Raw genomic sequence first — 22,226 nt, forward strand, 5'->3', positions numbered from 1 at the left:
ACAATAAACAATAAATATATAATATTATATATAATATCTATTCAATATATATAATATTATTATATAAAAGGAAATAACAAATACTAACAATTTATTATTAATAATATCATTATAACGAGCTAATAAATGAAAAGAATAAAACCATAAAATATAATACATAATAAAAGATAACAAATAATGAAATGACAAAATATAATAAAGAAAAGAATAAAATGTTATGATAAATAATAAAGAAAATAATAATAAATAATTAAATGATATAATGGTGGATAAAAAATAAGACCCAATAAAATGTAATAATAAATTAAAATAGGATGAGATATAATAAATAATGAAGAATAAAACAGCGAATACAAAATATAAAATAGAATAATGAATAAAAATAGTAACATAACTCGAATGATAAAAGACAATAAATAAAATAATAAATAATGATAAAAATAATAAATAACAATAATAAAAATAAAACCACTTAGCAGTAAAAAAAAATAGCAAAATAACAAAAAGAAATAAATACTAATAAATAAAACTAATAAAAGTGAAACCACTTGGCAGTAAAAAAAAAAAAAGCAAAATAGCAAAAAATTAAATAATTAATAATAAATAAAATAAATAAAAATTAATAAATTAATTTTAAATTAATTAACTTAAATAATTAAATTAATTAATAATAAAGTAATCAATTAATAATAAAGTAATCAATTAATAATAAATAAAACTGATAATAAATAAAACTAATAAAACCAAAAGTAATAAAAATAAAGCGGTAAAAATGATAACTAAAATAGCAAAACAGCAAAAATAATAAAATAAAAGCAAAAACACTTGGCAGTAAAAAAAAAACAAAATAGCGAAAATAATTCATAATAAATAAAAGCGATTAAAAATAAAGCCGCTGAGCAGCCAAAATGATAAATAAAATAACAAAATAGCCAAAATAAATAATAATAAATAAAAACAAACAAACAAATAAATAAAGCAGCCGTGAAAGTCACCAATCAAATCGCAAACCCAGCAAATGAGTCGATGAGTAATCAATAGAAACCAAAGCAGCGACACCAGCAGCTCACACTGCCGCTCAGCCAACCCAACCCAGACCCTACGCGGGAGCCCAGCTCAGGCGGCCCGAGCCGCGCTCCCAGCCCCCGCCCCGAGGCGCACCACGGAACACCGACACCGCACTACACAGAGCCCCCCCGGGGGAGGGGGAGGCACACGGGGCCCAGCGAGGCCATTGCACTGCATGCAGCCCGAAGAGCAAGACCCCCGCCCCGGAACCAGCGCCAGGAAGAGCGCTCTGCTTCCTCGGCAGCCCGGGGCGGGGAGGGGGCGGCGGGAGGGGGCGCGGGGGGTGGGGGGAGGGAACTCTTTGCCGGCACAGTTTTTGGTCTTTAGATTCTCTTTTTTTTTTTTGTCTGTTTTTTGTTTGTTTCTTTTTTTTTTTTAGTTACAAAAAATAAGGTCTATGGATTGCGGGGAGACCACAAAGTCAGCACACAGCATCAGCATCATCAGCATCATCATCATCGTCACGTAAGCAGGCCGTCGGAACTCCTCGCTGGGTGCTGGGTCTGGCGGTGGTGGTTGTGTGCTCTCCCCTCCCCCTGCCCCTCCTCCTCCCCCCCTCCCCAGGGGGTCTCTGCGCTCAAGAGACTGCAACCAGGCACCCGGCGACCCGATGAGAGATGCCTCCCCCCCGCCCCCCAAAAAAAGAAACCCCAACCCCCCCCCCCAAAATCCTCACAAACTGTACAGGAAAAACCGCCAAACCCTCGCGGTCTGGAAGGACATAGAAAGACCGAAAGAAACGGGGGGAAAAAAGCCCAAAACGTAGCCCCTTAAAGAGTCCTTTTTGTTTCGTGGGTAGCGGAAGGCAAACCCCCTCCCCGCCACCCCCCCGCCGCCAGCGGGCACCTCCCGGGGGGCAGGGAGCGGCCGCTGGGAGCCTCCCGGCGGGGTCGGGGGGGGGAAACTCCTCCTGCTCGGTCCCCGCAGCATCGCCGGGCCCTGGGTCCTGCACCGCCCCCACCCAGCGCAGAGGAGGTGACCCCCGGGGGGGGTGGGTGGGGGAAGGTCTGCACCAGGAGGGAAATCCTTGCAGCCCCGGCTTAGATAACCAGGTTGTTGTAGCTGACGTACTTCTTCTTGGCGGCCGGACCTGCAAGGGAAGCACACCAGGGCGTCAGGCTTGGGCTGGGTAGCAGGGAGGGAGCCCTGCGGGGAAGGGGCTTGTGGGGGGGAGAAGCTGGGCAGGAGGCAGCAGTGGGCACTGGCAGCACAGCCTGGGCTGCCCTTGGCCTTCTGTGCTGCCAGTGCCCACCTGCCAGAGGTGGAGTGAGGGGATCCTGCCCCTCTGCTCTGATCAGACCTCACCTGCAGGACCACCAACACAGCAAGGACCTGGAGCTGATGGAGAGGCTCCAGAGGAGGCCACAAAGAGGATCAGAGGGATGCAGAACCTCCCCTGTGGGGACAGGCTGAGGGAGCTGGGGGTGTCCAGCCTGGAGAGGAGACCCCAGAGCTGCATTTCAGTGTCTGCAGGGCAGCTGCAGGCAGCCTGGGGAGGGACTGCTCAGAAGGGGCTGTGGGGATAGGATGAGAGCAATGGTTTGGGGCTGGGGCAGGGCAGAGGTAGGTTGGGCATCAGGAGGGAGTTCTGCACAGGGAGAGCCTGGGACAGGCTGCACAGGGAGAGGGTTGAGGCTCCAGCCCTGGAGACACTCAGGCTCAGCCTGGCTGTGTCCCTGGGCAGCCTGCTCTGGCTGGAGCTGTCCCTGCAGGGGGGTGGCCAAGACGCCCTTCAGGGGTCCCTCCCAAGCTGATGCAATCTCTGAGGGCCAGCTGGGGGCAGACAGCTATGAGCTCAGCCCAAGCTGTGTCTCCAGCTGCAGCTATAAACCAAATGACCACTGATTGATTTTGCTGTGCTCCTGCAGGCTGTGACTTCACTGGCACCGTGGGCAGAGCACACCAAGACTTCTGGGGCTGGTTTGTGCCTCTGAAAAGTAAAACAACAAACCACAGAGCAGCCCACAGGAGAGCTGGGGAGGGACTCTGCCAAGGGCTGGCAGTGCCAGGCTGAGGGACAATGGCTTTGAGCTGGGAGAGGAGAGACTGAGACTGGAAAGGAGGAAGGTGAGGCTGGGGAGAGCCTGGCACAGGTTGCCCAGGGGGGCTGTGGCTGCCCCCTGCCTGGAGGTGTTCAAGGCCAGGCTGGATAAGACCTTGAGCAAGCTGGGCTGGTGGGAGGGGTCCCTGCCCATGGCAGGGGGCTGGAGCTGGCTGAGCTTTGAGCTCCCTCCCAACCCAACCATTCTGTGACTCTTCCCATGCACAGGGGATGGGAAGGGGCAGGGGAACCTTCCTCCTCCTGCTCCTGGTGTGCCTGGGGAGCTGCACAGCTTGCACCAAGGAAGCAAAACCTAAGCCCAGAAGCTGAGCAGTGAGGCAGAGCCAAGCAGCACCTGGGAGGCCCCCGGGCCACAGGGAGAGGGCTCCGGAGAGGCCCCCGGGACACAGGGAGAGGGCTCCAACCGAGCCCCTTCCATGAATCTCTGCTGATGACTTCACCCGAGCCCCCTGCGTGCCTGCAGCACTCTGCTGTGCCGCCCTGCAGCCCCCACCCCCAGCTGCTGCTCCTCCCTGCCCCGCAGGGGAGCCGCAGCTGCCTGCCCTGCCCCGGGCTGAGCCCACACAACGCTGCTGATCTTCGCTTCCCATTAACTCCTCCCGGACACACGGCAGCAGAAAACTCATTACCCTCCCAGGACAGCCTGCAACTATTCCATAAGCTGAGCTGTGCTATTAAGTGCTGAAGAGAGGGGAAAATGCAGCTGGGAAGGTGAAAAACAACCACCCCCAAAGCAGCCTGAAAGAGGCTGCAAAGTAATTGCAGCAGTTATTTGGTGGCACTCTCCAGCTCTGCCCATTACTGCAATCTGCAGCAGCAGAGCTCCTGTGGCACAGGGGCAGGTGGGGGATGCTCTCTGCCCTGCTCCATATCATGCCAGCCCCTCCTGTGCTTCCAGGGGTGCCTTTGCACTCCAGCTTTCAGCACACCTGGGGCTTTTTTGCTGGATGGCCTTCTCATTTCTCATTGTCCAGATCACTCTGAACCATCAGGGCCAGAAAGAGCTCAGCCAAGACATTAGGCTGCTGGCATGGGCTTCTGTCACCTCAGGTCCTGGGGGGCATCAAGAGCAGCGTGGCCAGCAGAGGAGAGAGGGGATCTGATCCTCTGCTCTGTGGAGACCTCACCTGCAGGGCTGTGTCCAGCTCTGGGACCAGCAGCACAAGGACCTGGAGCTCATGGAGAAGGGTCCAGAGGAGGCCACAAAGAGGATCAGAGGGCTGCAGAAGAACTCTGCTTTGGGGCCAGGCTGAGGGGGCTGGGGGTGTTCAGCCTGGAGAGGAGACCTCAGAGCTGCATTTCAGTGTCTGCAGGGCAGCTGCAGGCAGCCTGGGGAGAGACTGCTCAGAAGGGGCTGTGGGGATAGGATGAGAGCAATGGTTTGGGGCTGGGGCAGGGCAGAGGTAGGTTGGGCATCAGGAGGAAGCTCTGCACAGGGAGGCTGGGGAGAGCCTGGGACAGGCTGCACAGGGAGGGGGTTGAGGCTCCAGCCCTGGAGACACTCAGGCTCAGCCTGGCTGTGTCCCTGGGCAGCCTGCTGTGGCTGGAGCTGTCCCTGCTGCCTGCAGGGGGGTGGCCAAGATGCCCTTTGGGGCTCCCTTCCAGCCTGCTGCACTCTGTGACTCTGAAACCTCTGAGTGAGAAGATCCAAGCCTGAGACAGCCAAGTTCCCTCTGGCACTGCTCTGCTCCCCAGGATGAATGCAGTTGACAGAAGCATCATCCATAATGTAGGTGAGATGATCAATAAAGGCTTCAGGGTTACTTGAGGGAGGAAGGACAGCCCTGCCTGGCCCTGGAAGGCTGCTGGACTCTGGGCTCTAGCTGGGTTCCTGTCACTGCTCTCTCCCTGCACTGCAGCCAGGAGCTCTGCTGATGTGCAGCCTCCAGAAGCTCTCCAGCCTTGGAGGCTACCCCGAGAGCAACTCTCTGCTGGGACTCAGCTCCTCATTATCAGTGGCAATTAGCACCAGGTACGGATTTGATTTTCCTCAAAGAAATTAATTAACATGAAAATGGGGAATGCTAATGAAGCAGCAGCAGCAGCAGCAGCAGGCTCCACCAGCCTGCAGTCCCCGAGGCAGCAGCTCCCCTGCTCCCGCGGTGGCCACCAGATAGGGATCTCATGCAGCCTGTTGCTGCCGGTGCTAAGGGCTGACAGCGCTCCAGCAGAGCAGCAGATTGGCCTCCTGCAACCAGCACCCCCCCGGCAGCGCTCAGAGGACCCTGCCAGCCTCAGCTGGCCACGGGGGGGGAGCCAGCAGCAGTGCGGTGCAGAGCCCAGCCCGCAGGGGTGCTCTGAGCGGCCGCGGCTGAGCCCGGAGCGCCGCGGCAGGGAAGCAGCGAACAGTCCGTGGGGTGGAGGGCTGCAGGGTCACAGAACTGCTTCGGCTGCCCTCTCAGGGCCAAGCACTGACCTAACCCCTCCATGGCCACCAAACCCTGGCCCCAGGGGCCATGGCCACAGCTTTCTTGCACCCCTCCAGGCATGGGGACTGCACCCCCGCCCTGGGCAGCCTCTGCCAGTCCCTGACCACTCCTGCAGCAAAGTCATTTCTCCTCCTCTCCAGCCTAGCCCTCCCCTGGCACAATTCCAGGCCACCTCCCGGGGAGGTGGTGGAGTCCCCATCCCTGGAGGTGTCCAAGGAATGTGTGGCCATGGCCCCTGGGGCCATGGTGCTGTGGGGTTGCTGGTTGGATGAGCCTAGATTCTATGATTCTATGACTCTGATTCATTAACCCTTTACCTTTCAGCTCCTACCTGACCTGGGGGCTGCTGCCAGTCTGCCTCCTTCCAGCAGGGCTGGTACCAAGCCCCTCTCTGTGCCACCATCACCTGAGGAGAAACAGAGCAGCCCAAACCCTCTCTTGCTGCACAAGCTCCATCCCTTGGCTGGTTCTCATGCTCTGGAGCAGGGCCCCAGAGCAGGCAGCCCTGGCAGCACACAGAGGCGAGGCAGAGCTGGCAGTGCTGGCTCCTGGTCACATTTAATCACTTCCCCTTCGATTTTGTGCACATTTGTAACCTCTCCCACGCCTAAAGAGAGGAGATTTACAGAGCTGACACTGGGCTTTATTGCAGCCCACAGGCACCTCCAGCCCTCAGAGGGATGGAAGATGAGCTCAGGGCTTCCAGCCCCGAGCAGGAGCTGCTGCCGCTCTGCTGCCTGCCCCTCTGCAGCTGCCTCTTCCCTCTGCAGCCACCCCGGGGGATGGGGCTCACCTCCCTCCTCTTCCTCATTGCCCTAATGCTTGCTTAGCAGCCTGCCACAGCTGCCCCCAGGCTCTGCTGCCTGCAGGCTGGGGGAGAGCCTGGAGGAGGAGAGGGAAGCTCCACTCCTGAGCTGTTCCCCAGGCCTGCCCCAAAGGCAGCAGAGGGAATGAGGCTTGGAGGAAGTCAGATCACTGATCGATTACTGTCTGGGGGGAAATAGGCTGCCCTGGCCCCTCTGCACCCCTCCCCTGCTGTGCTGGCAGCTCACCTGCTCAGGCTGCCTCCTCCAAAGCCTCAGCGTAGGCCTGGAGGGTCACTCCTGAGGGAACCAGCTGAGGACTGGGCACCCCTGCCCTCACCTGTGGTGGGGTTCAGTGTCCAAGCCCAAAGCTCAGGAGCTGCAGAGTTCACCTGGTGGAACTGGGAACAAAGTCCCAGAGCTGGCTGAGAGCATCACCAGTCAGGCTGGGGCCCCATGGACTCATTTTGACCCGGGGGAGACACACCAGAGAGGGCTTCAGGCAAGGAGTCTAATGAGCTGTCACAAGTGTCAGCTGCTGCAGGAGGAGGAACCACAGCAGCCTCCCCCAGACCTGCAGACACTGATTCAGCAAGACAAGATCAGATTCTCCACTGGCTCAGCTCTATCTGCACCAGCAAGGGAGCTGGGAGCCAGGTGTCCAAGCAGTCTATCTGGTTCCATCACCAAGTGCCACTCAGGTGCCTCTGCTTCCAATCTGCAGAAGGCTGATAAGGGCAGGAGCTCCTATCTCAGCAGCACATCAGCAGGTGAAGACCAGCAGCTAGAATCCTGCAATGAGTGATGAGAGCCAGGAGAGCACCACCAGAGGAAGAGCTGAAGCAAGCCAGCACCTCAGTTTTGTGCCCCTTGCTCCAAGGAGGACATTGAGAGGCTGGAGCAGGGCCAGAGAAAAGCAACAGAGCTGGGGAAGGGTCTGGAGAGCAGGGCTGGGGAGGAGCAGCTGAGGGGGCTGGGGGTGTGCAGCCTGGAGATAAGGCTGAGGGAGACCTCCTTGCTCAGCTGCCTGAGAGGAGGCTGCAGTGAGCTGGGGCTGGGCTCTTCTCCCAGGGAGCATGCAACAGGAGAAGGGGAAGCAGCCTCATGCTGCACCAGGGGAGGGCCAGGTTGGATGTGAGAAGAAACTTCTCTGCAGGGCTCTCACAGCCTGGCCCAGGCTCCCCGGGGAGGAGGCTGAGTGCCCATCCTGGGAAGGGTTTCAGAGCTGAGGAGATGTGGTGCTGAGGGAGCTGCTGAGTGCTGGGCTGGCAGTGCTGGGCTCAGGGCTGGGCTGGATGGCCTTGCAGGTCTCTGCCAGCCTAAAGCATTCCATGGTTCTCTGACAGTCACCTGGGCTGCACTCAGTCACCTGCCTGTGGCACTCAGAGCCACAGAGGCACTCAGCTTGGAAGAGACCCTCAGGGTCACCAAGGCCAACCCAGAGCCTGCTCTGCAAGGCTCAGCCCCAAACCAGAGCCCCAAGCACCACAGCCAAACCACCTTCAAACACAGGCAGGGCTGGGGGCTCCAGCACCTCCCTGGGCAGCACCTTCCAGTCCCTGACCACTCCTCTTCCTACTGCCCAGTCTGAGCCTGCCCAGGGGCAGCTGGGGGCCATTCCCTCTTGTTCTGTCACTGATCACCTGTGAGCAGGGACCAGCAGCAGCCTCTCCTCAATGTCCTTGCAGGTAGCTGTGGAGAGCCAGCAGGTCTGCCCTCAGCCTCCTCTCTTTCAGACACACACAGTCCATAAGCTGGGGGTGACCCTAGCTCTCCCAGCCTGGTCCCACAGGGGAGGGTCTCCAGCTTCTGATCCTCTTTGTGGCCTCCTCTGGATCCTCTCCCACCCTTCCAGGTCCCTTTTGTGCTGGGGGCACCAGGGCTGGAGGCAGTGCTGCAGGTGGGGGGCAGAACCCCTTCCCTGGTCCTGCTGGTCACACTTGTGTGGATGCAGCCCAGTCAGCACCACAAGCACCCAGGGCTGTGGCTTCCTCTAGCAGGGATTGCTTCCAGCTTCCCAGGAGGACTTTGTGGGCAGCAAGGGTCCAGCCCTGCCTGCTCCCCAGGGCACAGAGGGACTGAAATGGGTTCCTCTCCCACCAAAAGCCCCTTTTTAGCTTGGGAGGCTCAGGAGGAGAGCTGCCCTCAGAGGCCTGAGGTCTGAGCTCCTCAGGTTCTGCTAGGCTGCACTTGTGCAGGAGAGGAGGGAGGCACAGGAGGACTAATCAGCACTTGGGTGAGATGGGGGCCCAGGGACAGGGATCAGCTGAGGTCAAAGGGGCAAGGACCTGAATCCTTCCAGCCTAAGAGAGCTCCTTCGAGCCTGAGTGCATGAAGGGAGAGCTCAGGGTCGGCTGAGGCCAGGCTGCTGCTGAGCCCCTGGCTCAGAGCCTGGGAGCCACGAGGGCATGAGCCAGAAGCTTGCCCTGCAGCTCAGAGCCAGAGAGCTCTGACTTCCCCTCCACTGCCCTGGGGCCCACTCACTGCTCAGCACCACAGGACTGCTTGGGTTGGGAAAGGCCTCTGAGCTCATCCAGCCCAGCAGCAACCCAACCCCCCCCCCCGTGGCCACCAAACCCTGGCCCCAGCTGCCATGGCCACAGGGCTCTGGAGCACCTCCAGGGATGAGGACTCCACCACCCTCCTGGGCAGCCTCTGCCAGCCCCTGACCACTCTGGCAGCACAGAGATTGTTCCTCATGCCCAACCCAGACCTGGCACAGCTTCCCTGAGGGCAACTTCAGACTCACAGAATCACAGAGTGCTGGGAAGGGACCTCCAGAGAGCATGGAGTCCAGCCCCCTGCCCCAGCAGCATCACCCAGGGCAGGCTCACTTCAGGATGCTGGGGGTGGGAAGGGAGCCCTGGAGCTCACCCAGCCCACCCCCCCTGCTCCAGCAGGGCTCCCCCAGCAGCTTGCCCAGCAGCACAGTGCCCACAGGGGGTGGAAGCTCTCCACACCCTCTCTGGAGGGCAGAGCAGTGGGGGAGTGAATTTCACTCTTCCAAGCAGTGAATTCCCTCTGCCCCCCAGGTCTGCCCCCACCACAGGTGTCTGCCATCAGAGCCTGGTCCATGCTGTGTCCCTCAGTGCCACACTGTCCCTGCAGCTCCCAGCCCTGCTGCTGCTGGGGCAGAGGCTCCTGGGGTGTGTGGCTGCTGGCAGCAGAGCCTTGGACAAGCAGAGGAGCACAGAAGTGCTGCCTGTGTCCAGGGGGGGAAAAATGCTCTGCAAGCCTCCTAACAGCCCAATCACTTCCCACATTCTTTTACACCACACTGTAAATGCTTTACAGCCAGCAATCCAGGCCTGCTGACAGCAGCAGCTGCTCTGCCCACCCTTGGCTGCAGCAGGAGAGGGACTGTGACCAGAGGGCAGTGCCACTGCTGGCTCTGGAGCTGCAGCTCAGCTGGGGAGCTCCACTGCCTTGAAGAAGGGAGATGTGGGCTCTGTGCTGGAGGGGATTGGTCCTGACTTGCTTTGCACAAACAGCTTCACTTTGGTGTCCACAGAGCAGCCTTAGAGAAGTGGAACATTTCCAGCCACAGCTGGGAAGGCTGAGACAGAGCTGCTGAGAGAGCCCAGGGGGGCTGGGAAGCTGCTGAGGGGCCTGGAGCAGCTCTGGGAGCAGCAAAGGCTGAGAGCCCTGGGGCTGAGAGCCTGCAGAGGAGCAGCCCCAGAGGGCAGCTGAGCAATGCTCAGCAAGAGCTGAAGGAGCTGTGGGGGGCAAGAGGCTGGGGCCAGGCTCTGCTCAGTGGTGCCCAGGGACAGCACAAGGGGCAAGGGGCACAGAGTGGCACCCAGGAGGCTCCATCTGAGCAGGAGGAGAAAGTTGTTTGCTGTGAGGGTGCTGGAGGCCTGGAGCAGGCTGCCCAGAGAGGTTGTGGAGTCTCCTGGTGTGGAGAGCTTCCAACCCCTCCCTGGACACTGTGCTGCTGGGCAAGCTGCTGTGGGAGCCCTGCTGGGGCAGGGGGCTGGGGCTGGAGGAGCTCCAGAGCTCCCTCCCAGCCCCCTACACCATGCTGGGGTTCTGTGAGTCCCTCCCACCCCTCTCAGTCCAACTCTGTGAATTCCACTCTGCAGAAGGCAGTGCCTGGGACCTGTGCTGCAAGCTCCCAGCCCAGGCTGTGTGGCACCCCCCTGGCAGTGCTGAGGGAGGACATGCCCCACTGGTGAATAGTCACCAGCTGAAGCAGTGGCTCCCTGCTCAGGACCCCCAAAGCCTGTCACTCAGGCCCCTCCTCTGCCCTGCTCACTCTGATCCCTGCTTCAGCAGGGTCTGGGGCAGCTGTGGGGGCAGCTGTGGGGGCAGCTGTAGGGGCAGCTGTGGGGGCAGCTGTGGGGGCAGCTGTGGGGGCAGCCACTGCCTGCAGCCTCCTCAGCAGGGGGCTAGGGGAGGCTGTGCAGCACCACACCTCTGGCTGCCCGGCAGGGATGGGCAGAGAGCTCTGGGGGGGTTCACTTTCATCCTGCCCCCCTGGCACAACAAAAGAAACTGCCTTGGAGGCAAGGGGGAGAGGCAGGGCTGTGCTGCTGCCAGCCTGCAGAGTCAGCCTGCTCCTGCTGGGAAGAGAACTCGGGGCCTGAGAGCCTGACTCAGGGGAGAAGACTGCAGAGGAAAGGATTAGTTTTACCCTTCAAGGGAGGGCTGAGATCACCAGAGTGTGGTGGCAGCGAGGAACAGCCATCTGCAGCATGTCTGCAGCATCTCCCTCCTATCTCCTACCTGTCTGCTGGGCAGATAACAGCTCCTGGGTCAGGTGGAGCTGGGCAGGATCTGTGCAGTGGGAGCACAGAACAAAGAGCAGGAGCCCTGTCCAGGCTGCAGGGAGCTGGGCAGCAGCATCAGGAGCAGCTGTGGTGCTCTGGGGCTGAGATGGTGCCCACAGGGCTGCAGTGCCCCAGCCCTGCCAGCTTGCCAGGCTGCATGTGGCTGTGAGCAACCTGATCCAGCTGAGGAATGGGTCACAGAGTGCACTGGGTTGGAAGGGACCCCCAAGGGCATCTTGTGCACCCCCCTGCAGGCAGCAGGGACAGCTCCAGCCAGAGCAGGCTGCCCAGGGACACCTCCAGGCTGAGCTTTGAGGCTCCAGGGCTGAGCAGCCTGTGCCAGGGATTCACCTCCCTCACTGTAAAGAACTTCCTTAAGACTCATAGAACCCTGGAGTGGTTTAGGCTGGAAGGGAGCTCCAAGCTCAGCCAGCTCCAGCCCCCTGCCCTGGGCAGGGACCCCTCCCACCAGCACAGGCTGCTCAGGGCCTCATCCAACCTGGCCTTGGACACCTCCAGGCAGGAGACAGCCACAGCCTCCCTGGGCAGCCCGTGCCAGGCTCTCCCCAGCCTCCCTGTGCAGAACTCCCTCCTGATGTCCAACCTAACTCTGCCCTGCTCCAGTTCCCAACCAGTGCCCCCTGTCCTTCAGACACTGAGCGTGCAGCATCCCAGCAGGGAGCCAGAGCAGTGCAGAGGACCCCAGGGAGTGAGCTTCTGAGAGTTTAGGGCAGGAAAGAAAGCAGCCCAGCTCCTGTTGCTCCTTAACTGGAGCCAACAGTGCAGCAAACATCCCCAGCTGAGCTGCACTGGGAATGCCTCCCTTGCAATGCTGTGGGCTGGGAAGATACCAGAGCAGCCAAGGATTTGCTCCTGCTTAGAACAAAGCAATTACTGCTCCTTGGGTTACCTGACCTGGGAAGCCAGGCCCTGCTGGGAGCTGCCACAGCCAAGTGTGGAACTTTGCAGGCAACTTAATGGAAACTCTGACTTGAGTGATCCCCCAAAGCATCCCAGAGGAGTCCTGCAGGCACAGCTGGCTTGGCTTGGCTCCTGAACACCCTCCTCCACCTCATGGACACTTCCCAGCTGGGTGCCCCTCTCACAGAACCTCCTCCCCCAGCAGGGACAGCCCCAAGCAGGGCAGGCTGCTCCCAGCCCCCAGCCAGGGCAGGCTGCTCCCAGCCCCAAGCCAGGGCAGGCTGCTCCCAGCCCCCCCAGCCAGGGCAGGCTGCTCCCAGCCCCCAGCCAGGGCAGGCTGCTCCCAGCCCCAAGCCCCCTGCCCTGCACTGCTGCCAGCCAGGGGGCAGCTCCCAGCTCTCTGGGCAGCCTGGGCCAGGCTCTCCCCACCCTCAGCCTCAAACCTTTCTCCCTTCTCTCCACTCTCAGTCTCCCTCTTGGAGCCCAAACCATCCCCCCTTGTGCTGTCCCAGCAGGATCCCTGCTCTGGAGTCTGTCCCCAGCTTCCTGATTGTACTCTTGAAGCCCTGCAAGGCCACCAGGAGCTCTCCCTGGAGCCTTCTCCAGGCTGAGCCACCACAGCTCTCCCAGCCTGGCTGACAGCAGAGAGCTTCCAGCCCTCTGCAGCCTGTTTCAGGCCTCAACAACCCTTCTGCTTGAGTCCAACCTAAACCTCCCCTGGTGCAGCCTGAGGCCATTTCCTCTCGCCCTGCCACCTGCTCCTAGGGACAAGAGACCAAGCCCCAGCTTGCTCCTCCCTTCAGGGGGCTGTGGAGCTGCCAGAGGTCCCACACATGTCCCTCCCACATGTGGGCAGCCCCTGGGTCACTGTTGTGACTCTGCTGAAGGACTTCAGCAGGGGGCAAACCCCACACCACAGCTCCTCACTCAGCAGCTCCTCTCCTCGCTTCAAGGGGACCTGCTGGACCCAGCTGGCAAAGAGCTGCAAGCACTCAGCACCTGCAGAGGGAAGCCAGGACTGCTCCGGGCCTGAAGCAAGCTACAGTGAGTGGCAAAGCCACTCCTGCTCTGGAGCATCTCCCCCCAGGCTGCTGTGAGCTGCAGGGTTGAGCACTGCACTCCTGCAAGCGGCAGCTGATTCCTGGGCACCACCTGCTGCTTGCCAGCACCCTGGCAGTGCTCAGCAGCAGAGATCTGATACAGGGCTCCTCATCCCAGGGACATGACCAGCACCCAGGGCTGTCACTGTGGCAGCTCCACCTCCCTGCTCTTCTCCTTTCTGCAGCCAGCAGCAGAGCCCTTGCTAGGTGCTGAGCCAGGCTCTGCTCCCAGGGCAGACCCAGTGCTCTGAGGAGACCTTCCAGCAGCCTGCCAGGGTGCTACAGGAAGGCATGCAGGGACAGGACCAGGGGCAATGGTTTGAAACGAGAGCAGAGCAGACTGAGATTGGATGTGAGGAACAAGTTCTGCCCCAGGAGGCTGCTGGAACACTGCAGCAGGCTGCCCAGGGAGGTGGCTGAGGCTCCAGCCCCGGAGCTATTGAAGGTGAGGCTGGAGAAGGCTCTGAGCAGCCTGCTCTGGTGGAGGATGTCCCTGCTGGGTGCAGGGGGTTGGACTGGATGAGCTTTGGAGGTCCCTTCCAACCCAACCCATCCTGTGATTCTCCAGGGAGCTGTCCCTGTGTCCAGGTGAGTACCTTGGGTGATTTTACCCAGGCCCTGATGGGTTTTTGTCCCCTTGCAGCACACACAGCCCTAGGAAGTTCCAGGGCAGCGCTGGGGAGTGGCAGCCCCACGGCTGATGGGCTGGAGGAGCTTGGGGCAAAAGGAGCCACAGCTCCCTGAGCCTCTTTAGAGTCAAGAAGGTTCCTCAGAGCTCAGCAGACATCAGTCCCACGCTGGCAGGCCAGCAGGGACTCAGAAACCCCTTTGCTGGCTGCTGGATCTGGCTGCCAGAGCCAGCCTGGGCACATTTGGCTGCTCTTAGAAGCCATCAAACAGCTACAAGGAGGCATTTGGGTTTGGAAGGCAAAGGCTTCCTGGGGCCCCAGGGGATGCCAGGCTGGAAGGGACCTCAGGGAGCAGCTGCTGCAAGTGTCCTGGGGGTGACAGAGGAGTCCCAGCTCCACGGGTGGGGAGGAGGAGAGCAGCAGGTCCTTGTTTGGCTGGAGCATCACCAGCAACACCACCACCATCACCATCATCACCACCATCATCACCACCATCATCATCATCACCATCACCACCACCATCATCAAACCATTAATATTAACACTACTAATAATAACTTTCATAATGTAACAACAACAGCAGCATTATGGAGGGAAGGGGGGAAGAGGGGAAGGGGGGAAGGGGGGAAGGGGGGAAGGGGGGAAGGGGGGAAGGGGGGAAGGGGGGAAGGCAAAGCCAAGAATAAAAGCAAGGATGAAAGCAAGAGAAGAATCAGAACAAAAGCAGGAGCAAGGTAGGACAGGGATGGCAGCAGCTGGAGGCTCATCATGCCATGGGTAAGAAAGGAGTCAGCAGCCAGGCTGTTCCTTACCTTGGTGGCAGGCAGGCCCAAGCTATACAGTGGGTGGCAGAGTGTACCAAGTGACAGACTTTTGAACACTCTTTCTGCCTGGAGGGGTGCAGTCTACAGGAAGATAAATACAGTGGTAGGTACAGAGGGCTCTGCTCGCCCCCAGCTGCCCTGCAGCCTGGCACCCCCACCCCCTGCCCAGCTGAGAGGAGAGCAGCCACCGTGGGGCCCCAAGGCCAGGGCAGGGGGAGCTGGGGCAGGCCAGGGAGCCCAGGGACCTGGGAGCAGGGCAGAGCTGCAGGGCAGAGCTGCAGGGCAGGGCTGCAGGGCAGGGCTGCTGGGCAGGGCTGCTGGGCAGGGCTGCTGGGCAGAGCTGCAGGGCTGCAGGGCAGAGCTGCAGGGCAGGGCTGCAGGGCAGGGCTGCAGGGCAGGGCTTGCAGGGCAGGGCTGCAGGGCAGAGCTGCAGGGCAGGGCTGCAGGGCAGGGCTGCTGGGCAGGGCTGCAGGGCAGGGCTGCAGGGCAGAGCTGCGGGGCAGAGCTGCGGGGCAGAGCTGCAGGGCAGAGCTGCAGGGCAGAGCTGCAGGGCAGGGCTGCAGGGCAGGGCTGCTGGGCAGGGCTGCAGGGCAGGGCTGCAGGGCAGGGCTGCTGGGCAGGGCTGCGGGGCAGGGCTGCGGGGCAGGGCTGCGGGGCAGGGCTGCAGGGCAGGGCTGCAGGGCAGGGCTGCTGGGCAGGGCTGCTGGGCAGGGCTTGCAGGGCAGGGCTGGGCTGGGGCATGTGGTGGCCTCTGCCTCCAGCTCAACAAACCCTGCAGGGCTTTGGCTGCAGCGGCAGCGCTGTGGTGGCAGCTTGGGCTTGGGCTGCAGCTTAGATCCTGCTTTGATTTAAGCTTCTGGCTTCAGTTTAGGTTTGGACTCAGTTTAAGACCTGGGCTTTAGATTTTGCTTTAGTTGAAGATTTTTGGCTTCAGTTTAGGCTTTGCCTTCAATTTAAGATTAGGCCTTAAGATTTAGCTTTAGTTGAAGATTTTTGGCTTCAGTTCAGGTTTGGGCTTTAGATTTTGTTTTGGTTTCAGGTTTTGGCTTCTGTTTGGAGTTTGGTTTTAGCTTAGATTTTTGGCTCAATTTGAGATTTGGCCTTGAAGTTGTGCTTTAATTTAAGATATTTTGGCTTTAGTTCAGACTTTGGCTTCAGATTAATGTTTTGCCTTTAATTTTTGCTTTAATTTAAGATTCTGTCTTCATCTTAAGATTTTTGGCTTGACTTCAAGAGTTTTGACTTTTAGGTCAAGACTTTGGGCTCAGCTCAAGATGTTGGTTTCAGCTCAGGGTTTTTTGGCTCTAATCTTTGGCCTTAATTGAAGATTTTTGCCTCCAGTTCAAGGTTTTGGCTCAATTTAAGACTTTGCCTTCAGCCTAAGGTTTTTAACTTGAGCTTAAGGTTTTTGCCTTCAGTTCAAGGTTTCAGATTAACATTTTGGCTTTAGTTTAAGGGTTTGGCTTCAGCTTAAGGTTTTGGCTTCACTTTCAAACTTGGGCTCATTTTCAGCCTCCCCAGTCCCTCCTCTCCCTCCCCCCCATGCAGTCACTCCCAGGTTGCTCACAAGCACTTCAGTTGCCCAGGGGGATGGAGGAGGCAAGGTCGTGTGGGTGGCACTGAGGATGGCCAGGAGCAGGCACACAGCACAGTGGGGGCTGCAGCTCTGCCCAGGCAGGAGATGCTTCTGTTCCACATGCACCACCCCCAGCTTGCTGGTGGGAGCCCACACAGTCCATGCCCAGTCTCAGAGCATGGAGGACAGCAAGGATGGACACACAGAGGTTGTGAGAGGGAGGACAGAGTGCAGAGGGAGGCTCTGTTTGACCATGGGAATGTGCCAAAGGGTGCCTGGGCTGGCTGGGGATGCAGGGCAGGGGCTGCACTCAACTGAATCAGCTGCCAGGCTCTACCCAACTCAGTTCTACTCAACAATACATGAGAGAGTGAGAGAGAGAGAGAGAGAAAACTCCTCCTAGAATCATGGAACCACAGAATCATTCTGGTTGGGAGAGACCTCTGAGGTCATGGAGTCCAACCACGACCCCAGCACTGCCAGCTCACCACTGAGCCATGGCCCTCAGCACCACATCACCAGGGCTTTGCAGCCCCTGCCGGGATGGAGACTGCACCACTTGAATGTGGCTGTCCAGAGCCTCAGCCCCCAAAGCCCCAGAGGATGTCACAGTCCACCCAAGTGACCACACTGCTGAGAGCCAGGCTGACACCGCTCTGGCGCCGCTGGGGGCCAGGCTCATGCCGCTCTGGCGCCGCTGAGGGCCAGGCTGACACCGCTCTGGCACCGCTGGGAGCCAGGCTGACACCGCTCTGGCACCGCTGGGAGCCAGGCTGACACTGCTCTGGCGCCGCTGGGAGCCAGGCTCACGCCGCTCCGGCGCCGCTGAGGGCCAGGCTTGTGCTGCTCTGGCGCCGCTGAGGGCCAGGCTTGTGCTGCTCTGGCGCCGCTGAGGGCCAGGCTGACGCTGCTCTGGTGCCACTGGGAGCCAGGCTGACACTGCTCCGGCACCGCTGGGGGCCAGGCTCACGCCGCTCCGGCGCCGCTGAGGGCCAGGCTGACGCTGCTCTGGCGCCGCTGAGGGCCAGGCTGACACCGCTCTGGCGCCGCTGGGAGCCAGGCTGACACTGCTCCGGCACCGCTGGGGGCCAGGCTCACGCTGCTCTGGCACCGCTGAGGGCCAGGCTGGCGCCGCTCTGGCGCCGCTGGGGGCCAGGCTCACGCCGCTCTGGCGCCGCTGAGGGCCAGGCTCACGCCGCTCTGGCGCCGCTGGGAGCCAGGCTCACGCCGCTCTGGCGCCGCTGAGGGCCAGGCTCGCACCGCTCTGGCACCGCTGGGGGCCAGGCTCACGCCGCTCTGGCGCCGCTGAGGGCCAGGCTCACGCCGCTCTGGCGCCGCTGAGGGCCAGGCTGACGCCGCTCTGGCACCGCTGAGGGCCAGGCTCACGCCGCTCTGGTGCTGCTGAGGGCCAGGCTGACGCCGCTCTGGCACCGCTGAGGGCCAGGCTCACGCCGCTCTGGCACCGCTGAGGGCCAGGCTCACGCCGCTCTGGCACCGCTGAGGGCCAGGCTCACGCCGCTCTGGCGCCGCTGAGGGCCAGGCTCACGCCGCTCTGGTGCTGCTGAGGGCCAGGCTCACGCCGCTCTGGCACCGCTGAGGGCCAGGCTCGCACCGCTCTGGTGCTGCTGAGGGCCAGGCTGACGCCGCTCTGGCACCGCTGAGGGCCAGGCTCACGCCGCTCTGGTGCTGCTGAGGGCCAGGCTGACGCCGCTCTGGCACCGCTGAGGGCCAGGCTCACGCCGCTCTGGTGCTGCTGAGGGCCAGGCTGACGCCGCTCTGGCACCGCTGAGGGCCAGGCTCACGCCGCTCTGGTGCTGCTGAGGGCCAGGCTGACGCCGCTCTGGCACCGCTGAGGGCCAGGCTCACGCCGCTCTGGTGCTGCTGAGGGCCAGGCTCACGCCGCTCTGGCACCGCTGAGGGCCAGGCTCACGCTGCTGTGGCACCGCTGAGGGCCAGGCTGACGCCGCTCCGGCGCCGCTGAGGGCCAGGCTGACGCCGCTCTGGCGCCACTGGGAGCCAGGCTGACACTGCTCTGGCACCGCTGAGGGCCAGGCTGGCGCCGCTCTGGCGCCGCTGGGGGCCAGGCTGGCGCCGCTCTGGTGCCGCTGAGGGCCAGGCTCACGCCGCTCTGGCGCCGCTGAGGGCCAGGCTCACGCCGCTCTGGCGCCGCTGAGGGCCAGGCTCACGCTGCTGTGGCACCGCTGAGGGCCAGGCTGACGCCGCTCCGGCGCCGCTGAGGGCCAGGCTGACGCCGCTCTGGCGCCACTGGGAGCCAGGCTGACACTGCTCTGGCACCGCTGAGGGCCAGGCTGACACCGCTCTGGCGCCGCTGAGGGCCAGGCTCGCACCGCTCTGGCACCGCTGAGGGCCAGGCTGACACCGCTCTGGCGCCGCTGAGGGCCAGGCTCGCACCGCTCTGGCGCCGCTGAGGGCCAGGCTGACACCGCTCTGGCGCCGCTGAGGGCCAGGCTCGCACCGCTCCGGCGCCGCTGAGGGCCAGGCTGACACCGCTCTGGCGCCGCTGAGGGCCAGGCTCACGCCGCTCTGGTGCTGCTGAGGGCCAGGCTCACGCCGCTCTGGCGCCGCTGAGGGCCAGGCTCACGCCGCTCTGGCGCCGCTGAGGGCCAGGCTCACGCCGCTCTGGCGCCGCTGAGGGCCAGGCTGACACCGCTCTGGCGCCGCTGAGGGCCAGGCTCACGCCGCTCTGGTGCTGCTGAGGGCCAGGCTCACGCCGCTCTGGCGCCGCTGAGGGCCAGGCTCACGCCGCTCTGGCGCCGCTGAGGGCCAGGCTCGCACCGCTCTGGCGCCGCTGAGGGCCAGGCTCACGCTGCTCACAGATCTGAGAGGTTCTAGAGCTCCAAGGGTTCTGGCTCCTCTGTGCTGCCTCCTTCCTTTTGCCACTGCTCAGCAAACCCCAAGCAATCTCCTCCAGCACAGCCTTCTGTCCTCACAGCTGCTCCCCCTGCCCAGCACTGGTTTGTCACTTTGACCACACCATCCCAGCATCCAGTCCCAGCCCCCTGCCCCAGCAGGGCTCCCACAGCAGCTTGCCCAGCAGCACAGTGCCCAGGGGGGTTGGAAGCTCTCCACACCAGGAGACTCCACAACCTCTCTGGGCAGCCTGCTCCAGGCCTCCAGCACCCCCAAAGTGCAGAAGCTTTTCTCTGCACACTCAGCCTTGGCTGCAGAGATGCTGCAGGCCTCCTGCTCACCACCATCTGCTACTCATCTTCATCTCAGAGCCATCCTCATGGGCATGACATCTCCCCCTTGCCACTGGGAGAGAACATTCCCTGTGCTGCCAAGGTGTAGGATGGGTTTGGCTGGCAAAGCCCTCTCAGCTCACCCAGCCCAACCAGCCTCCAGCTCCACCAAGGCTGGTGCCTCCCTCAGCACCACCCCCTGCCCCTGTGCCCACCAGGAAGATGCTCCCAGCAGAGCCTGGGGAGCTCAGCTTCCTCCTCAGGGCTGCTTCAAATGAGAGGCAACTCCCTTCCAATGAGGTCTGCTCAGCCAGCCTGCTGCAGCCCCAACCTCCTCATTACCAGACAAGGGAGATGTTGATTTCTCTGTCACTCTGTTTGGCAAAGCCATGAATTAAACCCCCAGAGCTGGGGAAGAGGAGTAATTACATGGAAATCTCAATAATGGTTAAGTATGGGGTGGAGGCTCAAATGTTTTTTCCTCCCAGCCTGACACTGTGCTTGCAGCAGCAACAGGAGCAGAGGCTCTCCCTGCCTGCTCAGCTGCAGTCCTGCTGGGAGGCAGCTTCTCAGCGTGGGGGAAGCTCGACCAGAGGCACAGAGAATGGTGAGGGGCTGGAAGGGACCTCTGGAGGCCATCCAGTCCAATCCCCCTGCCAGAGCAGGACTTGAGGCAGGTCCTCCTTGGGCCCTGCTTTGCCTCCTCCTTGGGCCCCCTGAGATCATCCAGTCCAAGCAGGGCCAGAGCAGGGCACACGGAGCACATCCAGGTGGGGCTTGAAAGTCTCCAAAGGAGACTCCACAACCTCTCTGCTCCTGGCCTCCAGCACCCTCACACCAAAGAAGTTTCTCCTCACCCTGAGGTGGAGCCTCCTGGGTTCCAGTTTGTGTCCATTGCCCTTTGTCCTGTCCCAGGACACCACTGGACAGAGCCTGGGGGCCCCTCCCTGCCCTCCACCCTTCAGATGTTTATAGACATCAATCAGCTGCCCTCTGGGGCTGCTGCTCTGCAGGCTCTCAGCCCCAGGGCTCTCAGCCCCAGGGCTCTCAGCCTGTCCTCCTCACACAGCTGTCCCAGGCCCTGCAGCATCCTCACAGCCTCTGCTGGGCTCTCTCCAGCCCATCCCTGTCCCTCTTGACCTGGGCAGCCCTGGACTGGACACAACCCTCCAGCTGTGGCCTCATGAGAACAAGATGAACTCATCACATGGATGGGAGCTGCTGTGCACCAAGTGCTGCCCACCTGAGTCTGCTGCAAACATCTCTTAGCAGGAGGAAGCTGGTGGATGAGTAAAGCAGGCAGATGCCAGGTGGCAAACTGGGATGAGAAGAGAGCTTTGGCCTTAGCATATTCCCCTCAGCATGAAGGTCCTCCCAGCTCCCAGCTGGGGAGGAAAGCCTGTGGAGCTCCTTGCTTCCCACATGTCCCAGCAGTGACATTCCCACTCCCCATTGCCCCTGCTGGCTGCCAGTGAGGGGCACTGCCTTGCAGGAGCTTTTCCTCCCACCTTAATGCAGCTTCCTCTCCACTGCCCCCAGCCCCAGTGCCCAGCCCAGCTCTCCAAAGTGCTCTGCAGACCTCTCCTGAGCTCAGATCCCTGCACACCACCCAAGAGCTGTGTGCAGCACTTCCACACCACGCTCAGCACCTCCTGCTCCTGGGAAGCCACTCGGGCAGCTGAGAGGCCTCCCCTGCACACCTCCATTCACTGGAGGGTCAAAGCTCTCCTGAGCCATGGAGGTGCTGTCTCCAGGCTCTTTATCTGCAGGAGAGGTCAGCAGCCTGGGCTCAGCCCCCAGAGCCTGGGGGAACACAGCTCCCATCCTGGTGGCTCAGGGTAATCATTTCATGGCAGGGGTGAAACAGCTGTGGATTTTCAGGGGGCTCCAGCACAAGCCAGGAACCCTCCCCATGAAGCAGGAGAGAAAATCCAGCTGGAAAAGCCAGCTGTACTCTGGGAGAGAAAGCCTTGGTCAGGAAATAGAGCAGAATGAACACAGATTTATGTGAGCTACCCTCAAATGGCCCAGGCTGGAAGGGACCTCAGAGCTCATCTCCTCCAACCTCCCCTGAAGCTGAAGCTGAGCTGTGGGTCAGTGCCTGCAACAGCTCCCCCAGGGGAGAGCAGCTGCCCAGTGCTGTGTACAGCTCTGGAGCCCTCCATACAGGGAGGACCTGGAGCTGATAGAGAGGGTCCAGAGGAGGCCACAAAGATGATCAGGGGGTTGGAGCAGCTCTGCTACAAGGCCAGGCTGAGGGAGCTGGGGGTGTTCAGCCTGGAGAGGAGAAGGCTGCAGGCAGACCTTAGAGCAGCCTGCCAGGGCCTGAAGGGGGCTGCAGGAAGGATGGAGAGAGACTGTTTGCAAGGGCCTCTGGGGACAGGCCCAGGGGCAATGGCTTCAAACTAGAGAAGGGCAGATTTGGACTGGTTGTGAGGAACAAGTTCTGCAGCAGGAGGCTGCTGGAACACTGCAGCAGGTTGTCCAAGGAGGTGGTTGGGGATCCATCCCTGGAGATACTCAAGGTCAGGCTGGACAGGGCTCTGGGCAACCTGATCCAGTTGGGGATCATAGAGTTGTTAAGGTTGGAAGGGAGCTCAAGGCTCATCCAGCCCCAGCCCCCTGCCCTGGGCAGGGACACCTCACACCACAGCAGGTTGCTCACAGCCACCTCCAGCCTGGCTGCAAACACCTCCAGGCAGGAGGCTGCCACCACCTCCCTGGGCAGCCTGTGCCAGGCTCTCACCACCCTCCTGGGCAACAACTTCTTCCTCACAGCCAATCTCAATCTCTCCACTTCTGGCTTTGCTCCATCCCCCCCAGTCCTGTCCCTCCCTGACAC

General features: G+C 60.1%; 1 protein-coding gene across 1 annotated transcript in view; it reads right to left on the minus strand.

The window, feature by feature from the left end:
• Positions 1–1,743: 1,743 nt before the first annotated feature.
• Positions 1,744–22,226, minus strand: part of GRM7 (glutamate metabotropic receptor 7) — a 205,752-nt gene continuing 185,269 nt past the window's right edge. The window contains exons 10-11 of the mRNA XM_054179927.1: positions 14,594–14,686; positions 1,744–2,158 (exon numbers count right to left, since the gene is read on the minus strand). Coding sequence (XP_054035902.1) covers positions 14,616–14,686 — 71 coding nt within the window. The 3' untranslated portion in view covers positions 1,744–2,158; positions 14,594–14,615. The remainder of the gene's footprint in view (positions 2,159–14,593; positions 14,687–22,226) is intronic.

The sequence above is a fragment of the Dryobates pubescens genome, chromosome 1 (assembly GCF_014839835.1).
Source record: "Dryobates pubescens isolate bDryPub1 chromosome 1, bDryPub1.pri, whole genome shotgun sequence".
NCBI lineage: Eukaryota > Metazoa > Chordata > Aves > Piciformes > Picidae > Dryobates > Dryobates pubescens.